General features: G+C 46.1%; 1 protein-coding gene across 1 annotated transcript; it reads right to left on the minus strand.

Annotated features, from left to right (window-relative positions):
- Nucleotides 1–6081: 6081 nt before the first annotated feature.
- On the minus strand, nucleotides 6082–12090 carry LOC142302875 (olfactory receptor 5G9-like). The gene is made up of 2 exons (XM_075343981.1): nucleotides 12076–12090; nucleotides 6082–7017 (listed from the first exon to the last, which is right to left on the minus strand). Exons 1-2 carry the CDS (start codon nucleotides 12088–12090, stop codon nucleotides 6082–6084), a joined length of 951 nt encoding a protein of 316 aa, XP_075200096.1.
- Nucleotides 12091–13017: the final 927 nt, after the last annotated feature.

Below are 13017 nucleotides of genomic sequence, written 5' to 3' on the forward strand. Positions count from 1 at the left end.
CCACCTCCCTTGGCCTCTCACAACTCTCATCCTGTGAGACACATGAAGATGGTAACACCCTTGACCTGGTCTTTTTCCGCTTCTGCTCAATCTCTGACTTTGACAACTCACCTCTTCCCCTCTCTGACCACAACATCCTCTCCTTCAAGCTCACAAATCCTCGTCCGCCCCAGCATACTCCCACCTATCACACATTCAAAAACCTACAGGCCATCGATTCTCAGACACTTTCAGACTCTTTACATGCATCACTGTCCCCTATCTCCTCACTTTTCTGTCCTGATATGGCTGTAAAGCACTACAATGACACACTCAGGACTACACTAGACCAAGTAGCGCCCCTCACCTTCAGAAAGACCAAATACAGAGTAAAACAGCCTTGGCTCACATCCCAAACTCTATTTCTTCAGCGATGCTCCAGGAGTACCGAATGCCTATGGAGTAAAAACCACACACCAGAAAACTTCAGCCACTACAAGTTCATGTTAAGGACCTACAACTATTCCCTTCACCTTGCCAAACAGACCTACTTCACCACCCTTATTTCCTCACTTGCTAACAATCCAAAAAAGCTCTTTGACACCTTTCACTCCCTCCTCAGTCCCAAAGTACAGACCCCTTCATGCTGATGACCTGGCCTCGTATTTTACAGAGAAAATAGAAAACATCCGCCAAGAGATCAGCTCCCAGCCACCAAGCGCTGTGAATCCCATCCATCCCCATATCCCATCCAGCTCACTTTCCACATTTGACCCAGTCACAGAGGAGGAAGTCTCCAGGCTCCTATCCTCCTCTCGTCCTACCACTTGCCCTACTGATCCCTTCCCCTCACACCTACTCCAGTCCCTCTCTCCGGTTGTCACCACTCACCTAACTAAAATCTTCAATCTCTCTCTCTCTTCGGGTATCTTCCCCTGCTCCCTCAAACACTCTATTATTACTCCATTATTAAAAAAAACCTTGTCTCAATCCGTCCTGCACAAGCAACTACAGACCAGTCTCCAATCTCCCCTTCATCTCCAAACTCTTGGAGTGCCTGGTCTACTCTCACCTCACCCGCTACCTTTCCACTCACTCTCTTTTAGATCCTTTACAGTCTGGCTTCCGCCCTTTACACTCAACAGAAACTGCCCTTGTCAAAGTGACCAATGACCTATTGACAGCAAAACGTAACGGTGACCACTCTCTGCTTATTCTTCTTGACCTTTCTGCCGCCTTCAACACTGTTGACCACAGTCTCCTTCTCTCTATGCTCCATTTTATCGGCCTAAAGGACACTGTGCTCTCCTGGTTCTCTTCCTATCTTTCTGGCCGTTCATTCAGTGTATCATTTGCTGGCTCCACATCTTCTCCTCTCCCTCTCACTGTTGGGGTCCCTCAAGGTTCAGTCCTTGGCCCTCTTCTTTTCTCCCTCTACACTGCCCCAATTGGACAGACCATCAGCAGATTTGGCTTTCAGTACCATCTTTATGCTGATGACACACAGCTATATACCTCATCCCCTGAGCTCACCCCCGCTGTACTACAGAACACAAGTGACTGCCTGACTGCAGTTTGCAACATCATGTCTGCTCTCTATCTGAAACTTAACCTTTCCAAAACTGAACTTCTTCTTTTTCCTCCATCCTCCAACCTTCCTAAACCTGACATCTCCCTCTCTGTGTGTGGCACAACAATACGTCCTAGGCAGCAGGCCCTCTGTCTGGGGGTTATACTTGACACTGATCTCTCCTTCACCCCCCACATACAATCTCTTGCCCGCTCCTGCCGCTTGCACTTCAAGAACATCTCTAGAATCCGCCCCTTTCTCACTATGGAAACGACAAAAACCCTCACCGTGGCCCTGATCCACTCTCGCCTTGACTACTGTAACTCTCTGTTAATTGGTCTCCCCCTAACTAGACTCTCCCCTCTACAGTCCATCCTTAATGCAGCAGCCAGGGTCACCTATCTGGCTAACCGCTACTCGGATGCCTCTGCTCTGTGCCAGTCATTGCACTGGCTGCCCATATATCACAGGATCCAATTCAAACTGCTTGTTCTCACCCACAAAGCTCTCCACAGTGCGGCACCCCCCTACATGTCCACCCTCCTCTCTGTCTATCACCCCACCCATTCTCTATGCTCTGTAAGCGACTTTCGACTAACATCCACACTAATTCGAACATCCCACTCCCGGATCCAAGACTTGTTCCGAGCTGCACCAACCCTCTGGAACGCTCTACCCCAAGAAGTTAGGACAAATCCCAACTTACTCAGCTTCAGACGCACCCTAAAGACGCATCTTTTTAAAGCGACCTATCACACTCCCTAATCAGATTCGATTCACATAGTCCCTCTACAACTTCTCACAACATAACTCCACATCAAACTCCATGGCACCCAAAGGCATCTCAAGGCTCTGGCCCAAAGGTCCAGGAAATCATTATCTATCCCCCATTTCCGTGAGATGGCTGGATTGTCATTGTAAATAAACACTTGAACCTTGCCTCCCCCCCCCCCATCTCATTGTAGATTGTAAGCTCTCACGAGCAGGGTTGTGTTTTTTCTTTTTTTTTTTCCTCTAAATATTGTATTTCTATAACTGTTACTTGTTTGTATATGATCCTCCTGAATTGTAAAGCGCTGCGGAATATGTTGGCGCTATAGAAATAAAGATTATTATTATTATTATTAATATTCAGTTCCTTCTCTATATCAATGTTTTTCTTGGATCCCAGTAATATCAGATCACTGATATAGCGGGAGAGAGCCTGTTCAGGCTCAGCTTTTTTCCATGTCAGGCGTGCTGGTATTTATTAGGGTTTCTACGGCTGCAGTCAGTGCTCTTTCCTATTCTTTCCTTGTAGATAGTTTTGGGCCTTATCTTTGCTGACTTTGTTCTCTAGCCACGTATTGTGTTTTCCTATATCACCTTGATCTTTACATGTGGGGGACTGTTTATATCTGTGGGGACTACTCCAAGGCAGATTAGCTTTTCTACATTTCTCTCCGTTCGAGTATTTAGTTCTCCGGTTGTGTCGAGACCACTAGGTCATTGTAGGCTTGTCCCACGGCTACTTCTAGTTGTGTGTCAGCATTAGGTCTGCAGTTCGTTAAGGTTCCAGCCACTTTGGTTATATTCTGGGTTTCCGAGTTATTACTCTTTTTCTTATCCTCCTCAGTCACTGGATCACAACACATCTCCTCCTCGTCCTCCACTTCCACCTCACACACAGTTCATTCCTCAGAGGTTCCACCCCAATTACACTTGTTTGTGCCCATGTCACAAATCTCCATCTGGAAAACTGACTGTGGGAAACCAGACATGGTCGAGTCTGCAGAGCTCTTCATACATTCTATCCAATGGGCATCACAGGTCTGTTCCAAAGATTCACAGACTGTTGAGGAGGAATGCATCTGCACCGATGCCCAAAATATTTGTGGGTTAGATCCTGGCTCGGACAAAGTAGGGTCCAGCAAGATCCCCACCCTCATCAACAGACGTTAAGACCTGGGGCTGGAGGTGATGATGATTTGACTCAGATACTCAGTCCCCAGCTGTTGGGTTTTATCATGGATGAGTATCAAAATTGGGGGATCACACGCCGGTTTTTAAAATTATTTATTTAAATAATTTTAAAAAGGCCGCTTGCAAAACTGGTTCCTCATGTTTTGATACACAGCTAAGATATGTGCATGGCTGGGGGCTGCAGCGTATAGCCATATGCTTTATCAGTGATGGGTCTCATAATATGGGGGACCCAATTTTTAAAAAAATTAATTTTTTGTTACACTGCAAAAGTGACTCCCAGACAGAGTCTGTGATTGATTTTAGTCAGATGATGTCACACAGGCTGGGGGAGCATGTGACTGCAACCAATCACAGATGCCAGGATGGGCGGTGTCATTAAGCTTCATGAATATTCACTGCTTCACCCTCCCATCCACTGTGCCAGTGTGATGCCCTGTCAAAACCAGGTAGTCACACATAGGCCCCCGCATAACACCATCCCTCACCTAGGTAACATACAGCCGACCTGAAACCCTAGTCACCCCCCTTAGGGAAAGATAGGCACACCAGTGAGCGGGACCAGGCTGTAGGAAACGCCCACCTAGGGATCTAGACAGCCTGGGGTGGGAAAAGCAGTTCAGCGCAGTTCAGTGCTGTTGAGAGTGAAGCCTAGAGTTTGGATTGAGTGGAGTCCAGGCCTGTGCTGTAGGCCTGAGGCTGAGCTGACTGGTGCCAGGGTCGGCGCCCTGGTACCTTGGGTAGGAGGCAGACGGTGGTCTCCGTCAGCAGGAGATGGGAAGACGGCTCAGCAGATCCGAGGTGGACCGGGACAGGGTTGCAGCCTGCTGGTACCGACGCCAGAGAACTGACCTGGAAACTGTAGCATAGAGGGGATACTCGGACCCTGAAGCCAGTACCGGAACCAACGGCCTAGCTAATTAACCGATTGAGGGCAGGATTACAGATCATTACAGGATTACAGTCCCGAAAAGTAGACAACCACCCACAAAGAGAGATAGGGCCACCGGCAGGGCCCATAGATCCCACGGGTAAGCGTCAGATGGGCAAGACTCCTTAGGCCCACATCCAGCCGGGAGCGGACTCCTGAGTTCCAGGCCAGGCAGTCCACAATACACAAAGTCAGTGCAGAGGAAGAAGGACAGTGACCACCAGCCCAAGTGGGGGACCATAATGCAACCGGCCGCGGCGGCCGGCCACCAGCACCTTGGTTTACCAAAAGACTTATGTGATTCATTGACTTTGAGTTAGAAAGCATCTCCCCACACATCCGGGCACATCGGCCCCTGCCAACGCCATACCCTACAAAGAGACACTGGGCCCCAGGGCAACCATCCCTACCCATGGAGGGGTTAACATCCAGCTGCCACTACATCTTCCCGGGTGTCTCACAACAGCAGCAGTGGATTCCCACTTCATCACACACAGTGGGTGGCGTCACAAACTTAATACGGCCAAGCCCGTACAACTACGTCCCCCCGTTTTATTCGGCGTGTCCGCGTGACCCCGGGGTCCGGAGGATCCCTCGAGCCACACACCAGCGGGTCCGGATCCGAGCAGCAGTGGCTGCTGGCATGGGGGCGGCACACCCCAAATCTTGGCGTCACTAACAGGATTTTAACCTATTCACCTACCTGGTGGAAGTGTGCCTTGATTTGGACAGTCAGCGGTGATCCGTTTCAAAATTTTTGGAAGTCGCCATTTTTGCCGCCATTTTGGTGCAAAAAACAACAGCCCAGCGTCTTCTGAAAGTGAGTTCACTGTAGGTCAGAGCCGGCCTCCAACAGTGCCAACTGTAACTGCTGGTGAACTCGCTTCTGGAATGCCGTACTGCCAGACACAGCATCCAGCAACCCTTTAGCGGGTTCAACTAAGGTCACTAAGGACAGCGGGGAGCCCCTGAGTGTGAACTCTTGTGACATGACTAACATAAAGAAGATTTTTGAAATTTACCAAGCAGCCATTTTTCAACCCAACATGGTCAATCTACATGTTAGTTGTGATACTTTGAGGAGCCTTTAAAGCTTACATGTACTATTATGTTCTTGCAGCATCTCTGAACTTATCTGCCATCAAGCACATCTGTAGTTTCATTAGTCAGAAATGGCAAAGAAAGCTGCCAGCTGTGGATCTTAATGATTTACACACCAAATTGTAAGACATCCCTCAAACAACCATTAATCCCTTCACACCATGATCATTTTCTATTTTTGCGCTTTCATTTTTCCCTACCATTCTTCCAAGAGCCATAAGTTTTTCATTTTTCCACCATTATAGATGTATAATGCTTGGTTTCAGCAGGATGAGTAGTACTTTTGAAAAAGATTCCTTTGTGGGGATAGGGAAATTGAACTTCACTTCCCAAAGCTGTGATAACCCACAGTTAATTTATGTTGTAAATAAGAAGGGGGAAATCACTTTTCCACACAACTATAGTGCTACAGATTAGAAACAGCTCTCCATGGATATAGGTGAAAAAGTGAGGATTTTTCCCGAAGATACATGGGCATACATGTTTATGTACAACTCATGGTGTCAAAGGGTTGGAGAAGTCAAACAAAGCTTTCCTGTCAAGGAAAATTAAGAATATGTTTCCACCTTGTTTTCTGTATAGCTTTCTTAATATCTTTATTTCTCAGACTGTATATAATGGGGTTGATAAAAGGAGTAAGCACTGTATATAGCAGTGATAGGACTTTACCGATGGTCGATGACTTCTCTTTTGTTGGAAAAATGTAAACACTGAATAGAGTCCAGTAGAATATGGAGACCACGGTGAGGTGGGAGCTGCAGGTGGAGAAGGCTTTCTGTCTACCGGTGCTGGAGGGAATTTTTAGAATGGTTGAAACAATTTTTATATAAGATGTAATTATTATAGTGCTTGGAATGATAGCTACAGGAAAACTTAGAATATACATCTCCAGTTGAACCATTAATGTATCTGAGCAAGAAATTGCAAGCAAAGGAACAAGATCACAGAACAAATGATTAATGACATTTGACCCACAGAACCTCAGCATTGATACTGATACGGTATCAGACAAAATAATCGTAAATCCAACTATCCAACACATGCCGGCCAATTTCACGCATTGAGCTGATGTCATTATTGATGCATAGCGGAGGGGATTACAGATGGCCACATATCGGTCATACGACATCACAGCGAGGAGAAGACATTCAGATGTTATAGATACACAGAAAAAATAGAACTGAAAGATACAATTAATAAAACCAATTGTCCCTCCATTATTTAGTAATATGTGGAGAATGTTGGGGACAATATCTGTGGTCAACAAGATGTCACTGATGGACAGTTGTGAGATGAAGAAGTACATCGGAGTGTGGAGGTTCTTGCTGGAGGTCACCAGGCTGATGATCAGAAGGTTTCCACATAATGTCCCACAGTAAACCACCATGAAAAGAAAAAACAGGAACACTCGTAAATCTTTACTTCCTTCAAATCCTATGAGGAAAAATTCAGTGACTACAGTCACATTGCGCTCCTGTTTTTAGAACAAAAAAAGTATAAAGAAGACTAAAGCAATGTCACAAAGGAAAGAGTTTCTCTTAAATAATACATAAACAGTGAAAAGGACAATGATATGGTTGCACTGTTCATGGAAGTCTTGCAGATGGTAATAGAGCTCCCACAGACAGGCTTAGTGCTACTACATGCTTGTCCTGGCTTTCATCCTTTTATCCCTGTACAGGGATCTGGACTTACTTTCGGACTCCTTGGTTGGGACAGCAGTGCAAGTCGATGGTTAAAATACAAATTGAGGTCAGGAAATGGAATAAATCAGAATGAATAACAAAAGAAAGGAATTGGGCTACAGACCAGGTAAGCAGAACTTATCGACTGGCAGTGGAAGTCAGAGCTTCAGGTGCTTAAATAGCCGACAGCCCCACCTTGGGATCCCCCTGATTTTAATGCATTGAAAGGCCCAGGAAGTAAACAAGACTATTTCTGTTGCTTGTCGCCAGCAACAAAGTTGCGGTGCCAAAGAAAATAAGGAGGCAGCTATCAGCACTGATGTTGTAGACCCTTAATATGTCTTGGCAGATTCAAATTCCACCAAAGACAACATCTACGTGGAGTTTTTATGTTATTCCCTTGTTTGCATGGGTTTCCTAAGGAGTTCTTTGGTTTTCTCCTACAACCCAAAAACATACTGATAGCGAGAAAGATTTATATAATATCCAGCTCACAATGATACCCATCCCTCCTCACTATGGAGCCCAGGATTCAGCCTTGCCAATTGCCATAGTAAGCAAAATCCAAAAAAGTAAGAAGAAATCCAGCTCAAACATGTAGGTTTTCTCTATTTGAATCAATTATAGTATATCACACAGCAAACAGTGCGCGCATGATTAGAGCAATCGAGATTTCAAGGGCGTTTAGTGCTCTTAGTTATGATCATGACTCAAATGTTTCAGCTGGATTTATAATTATTTTTTGGGATATTGATAGTGAACTTAATTATGGCCCAATAGGGAAAATGATGATTATGTCTGTAAAGCGCTGTGGAATAAATGGTGCTATATACAGTGGGGAAATAAGTATTTGATCCCTTGCTGATTTTGTAAATTTGTCACTGACAAAGACATGAACAGTCTATAATTTTAAAGGTAGGTTAATTTTAACAGTGAGAGAGAGAATATCCAAAATAAAATCCTGAAAATCTCATTGTGTAAATTCAAAACAATTTTTCTGTGTGACTCCCTGGCCGGGCCAGGTAGTCACAAATAGGGCTCTGCATTACACCTGTCCCTCACAGGTAACATACGGCCAAACATTAAAACCCTAGTCACCCCCTCAGGGCTTGATGGACACACCAGTGGGCAGAACCAGGCTGTTGGAAGACGCCCACCGAGGAGTCTCAGATAGCCTGGGGCGGGAAAGTAAAGAGAAAAAGTCTAGAGTTCAAGTTGGAGAGGTGTGTGGGCTGTGGCTGTGTGCAGCTCCAGCAGAAAAGAAAAAACAATTTGAGCAGGTGCCGGGGTAGGAGCCCTGGTATCTTTAACTAGGAGGTATACGGCGGTCTCCGTCTGCAGGAGCCGGGAAGACGGCTGTTACGTCACCACCGGAGTCCGCTCCATCGAATTCTGCTCCAATCACCAGGCGACGCCGTGTTCCTGCTGTGGATGGTGCTGGTGATGGGACAGGAGTGATGCCAGTGGCGCCGGTGGACGCAGGCTCCATTCATCCACTGGTCTGGGTTTCCTGGGGATCTGCAGTGCCACTGGCTGACTGTAGGTGGCGGGTGTCTCCCAACTGAGATACCATCATTCAGCTACAGCCTATGGGAATACACCACACCATTTTTAATTCCCCTCCTGTCTGCTGACCTCTGCCAGAGATAGTTCTGAGAATTCTGGCTCCTGTTTCGTCCTGTGAGTTCGTGTGCTGATTACCGCTTTTTTCCTGACTACCCTCCTGCCGCTGTTTTTGTACCTCGCTGCCCGTTCCGGTTTTGACCTCTGCTTGTTTCTGATTACGTCTTTGCCTGCCAATTCTGTCCCTGTTCCGCAATTCCTGGTTTGACCCTGCCTGATGATTACTCTCTCAGACTGCAGCCTTCCACAGGTAGTGATCTCCAGGGCCCTGTGTAATTCCAAATCCCTGTATAGGGGTTAAAGGGTTTCAGGTTCTCTGGGTCCTGCTTGGTGAGTGGCTTCCCTCTAGCCTATCCATTACAGCCCGTCTGAGTCTGTGGATCCAGGCAGGCATTACAACGGCTTGGTGGAACCGTGGTGGACCGGGACAGAGTTGTAGCCCGTCGGTACCGACCCGGGGAACCGACTCAGAAACCGGAACACAAAGGGGGCTACTCAGACCCTGAAGCTAGGTCCACAAGTGACTAGGGGCTAGCTAATTAACTGATTGCGGCCAGGACTAGAGGTCCTGTCCCACCCAAAGTCCTGATTGAAAGAAACAGCCCAACGAGGGGGATAAACGGACACCGCCACAGCTCAGAGATCTCTCGGGCCAGCGTCTGCGGGCAAAGGGCTCCTTAGGCGACAACAAGCCAGGAGTGAACTCCTGAAGTTGCTAGTACAGGCAGTCCACCATCCAACACAGTTGCGGGAGAAAGACAGAGACCACCAGCCGGTTGGGGGACCAGACCGCAGCCAGCTGCGGGCACCGACCACCATCACCTTGGTTTACCAGAGACTCGTGTGTTTACTAATAGTGAGTACATCAGCACCCTCCAGTCGCCCATCTCCCTGAACCGCCAAACATCCCCCAATGGGTCCCGGGGCCACCATCCCTGCCCACAGAGGGGTTAACAACTTGCTGCACAACATCTCCCCCGGGTGCCCCGTAACTGCAGCAGTGGTGTTCACCTTCATCACATCCCGTGGGTGGCGTCACAAACTTAACACGGCTCCGGACGTATATCTATGTCCCCAAACCACAACCCCCCTTTTTTAGTTGAAGTGACCGCGAGACCCCCGGGTCCAGAGACCCTCGAACCACTGACTGAAGGTCCAGATCTGAGCGGCTCGGCTGCCGAGCACGGGGCAGTACATTTGCATTTTGCAAAGAGAAATCAGTATTTGATCCCCTTGGCAAACAAGACTTAATACTTGGTGGCCGTCCATTTGTTGACACCACAGCACTCAGACTTTTTTGCAGTTGATGATGAGGTTTGCGCACGTCAGAGGGAATCTTGCTTCACTCATCTTTGCAGATCATCTCTAAAACAATCAGGTTTTGAGGCTGTCACTTGGCAACTGGGAGCTTCAGCTCCTTCATAAGTTTCCTATGGGATTAAGGGCTGTAGACTGATAGGCCACTCCATGACCTTAATGTGCTTCTTTTTGTGCCACTCCTTTGTTGCCTTGGCTGTATGTTTTGGGTCATTGTCATACTGAAAGACCAAGCCACGACACATGTTAAATGTCCTGGCGGAGGGAAGGAGGTTTTCAATCAGGATTTTACAGTACATGGTTCCATCCATTGACCCATCGATGCGCTGAAGTAGTCCTGTGCCCTTAGCAGATAACCCCAAAATAAAATGCTTCCACCTCCTTGCTTGACAGTGGAGACATTGTACTTTGGGTCATAGGTAGCATTTCTCTTCCTCCAAATAAGGGGAGTTGAATTAAGGCCAAAGAACTCAATTTTTGTCTCATCTGACCCCAGCGCCTTCTCTTAATCACTCTCAGAATCATCCAGGTGTTTATTGGCAAACTTCAGATGGGTCTGCGTATGGGCCTACTTCAGACAGTCCAGCTGTGCCTTGTTGAGCAGTGGGACTTTGTGGGCACTGCAGGATTTTAATCCATTATAGCGTAATGTGTTACCAATGGTTTTCTTGGTGACTGTGGTCCTACCTGCCTTGAGATCATTAACAAGTTTCCCCTGTGTAGTTTTAGGCTGATTTCGCACTGTCCTCATGGATACCCCATGAAGTGATCCTCAGATTGATGTCGATTATCACTCATTTTGTATTTCTTCGATATTATTAGTATTTCATAAACAATTGTCTCCTTCTTACTCAGCATCTTACTTATGGTTTTGTAGCCCATTCCAGCCTTGTGCAGGTCTATGATCTTGTCCCTAAAATACAAAAAAAATACAAAAAAAATACAAAAAAACAGTTTGCACTCTGATAATGCTAAAGTATGGAAACCATGAATATGTGAACATGGACCTGCATTACTGCTAAGCAAAATCTGAGAAAAATGAGATATTTAGCATATATAAATGGCTATTTGTATATCTGCCCAGTTGCCCCTTCACGGCATATCTATCTATCTATCCATAAGTAACTGGGTCCCTGGCGCTATGCTGAAGCCTCTCTCTAGGTTAAAAACCTCCTGTGTATGGGCAAGTAGGAACCTGCTATATAGGATAAGATTACCTGTGACAACTGGGGGAAGGGTGCACGGTCAGAAGGTATGACCCTCTTCATATACACAAAAGAAAGTTCTTTGTCTGTGAACAGGAGTATTTTATACAGGTGACAATGTAAGAGCTGTTTGTAATGCAGGGAACGAGGTGATTAGGAGTGTCTAACTGAGCCAGAACTCTTAATGGTCAGTAGAGGATCAAATACTTATTTTTTTTCTGCAAATTGCAAAAAAAAATCATATAATTTATGGAATGTAATCTCCTGGATTTTATTTTGGATATTCTATCTCTCACTGCTAAAATTAATTGATCCTTAAAATTATAGACAGTTCATGTCTTTGTCAGTGGATAAACTTACAAAATCAGCAAGGGATCAAATACTTCCTTCCTTCACTGTAAGTCAGTAAAATAAATGAATAAATATTGTAAGGAATAAGAAATACATTTAAGGTTACTCAATACCTTAACAGGGCATTATCCTTAAACGAGAGTGGTGGCATTGCAGTCTATATACTCTTTAGTTTATTGGTGAAGAATAGGGATAATCGAATACCTTAAATATTGGGCTTCGCGAATATTTGCCGAATAGGTCGCCACTATTCGACTATTCACAAATGTTCGATGCACATTGTAAGTCTATGGGAAACCCAAATAACAACTATTCGGAACTATTCGGGCTTCCCATAGACTTACATTGTGCATCGAATATTCGCATAGCAGCGACCTATTCGTCGCATATTCGCGAAGCCGAATATTTGAGGTATTAGATCATCCTTAGTGAAGAACACTAATGAAATGTAGTAAAAAAAATCACTCCAATAGTCAAAAGTAGAGGATATTTCTCTCTGCTATTGTTATTTGCCTCCCAGGTTCTCAGTATAAAGGCCACTTTACACGCTGCAATATCGCTCAAGCGATGTCGTTGGGGTCACTGAATTTGTGATGCACATCCGGCCGCTTTAGCGATGTCGTTGTGTGTGACACCTATGAGCGATTTTGAATCGTCACAAAAACATTCAAAATCGCTCATCGGTGACATCTCCCCTATTCTCGAATATCGCTGCTCCTGCAGCTAGCGATGTAGCTCCTCGTTGCTGTGGCACCACCTCTCCTTATCTGCGGCCGCCCGCAATGAGGAAGGAAGAAGGTGGGCGGCCGCCCCTCCGCTTCTATTGGGCAGCGGTTCAGTGACGCTGCTGTGACATCACTGTGATGCTGAATGAACCGCCCCCTTAGAAAGGAGGTGGTACGCCGGTCACAGCGACGTCACTGGGCAGGTAAGTATAGTGTGACGGGTCCGCGCGATGATATGCGCCATGGGCAGCGATTTGCCCGTGTCACACAACCGATGGGGGCGGGTACGCATGCTAGTGATATCGGTCACGATATCGCAGCGTGTAAAGCGGCCTTAATTGCAAGGATATACAATTTAAAGAAACGTTGGTGCTCACCTGTGTGACTTCACACCTGTGTACTGCTTATGTTGTCAGTTTTTGTGTGATGTTCTTGTTGCATGCAGAGGCCATACTGTTGTATAAAAAATGGAGATTTCTCTGAAAAGGATGATTGACTGAATCTCATAGATCTTGCAAAGGCTTTTATAGATCTAAAAATAATCTTAAAATCCCGATTCCTTAGGTTA

Source organism: Anomaloglossus baeobatrachus, chromosome 4 (assembly GCF_048569485.1).
Source record: "Anomaloglossus baeobatrachus isolate aAnoBae1 chromosome 4, aAnoBae1.hap1, whole genome shotgun sequence".
Taxonomy (NCBI): domain Eukaryota; kingdom Metazoa; phylum Chordata; class Amphibia; order Anura; family Aromobatidae; genus Anomaloglossus; species Anomaloglossus baeobatrachus.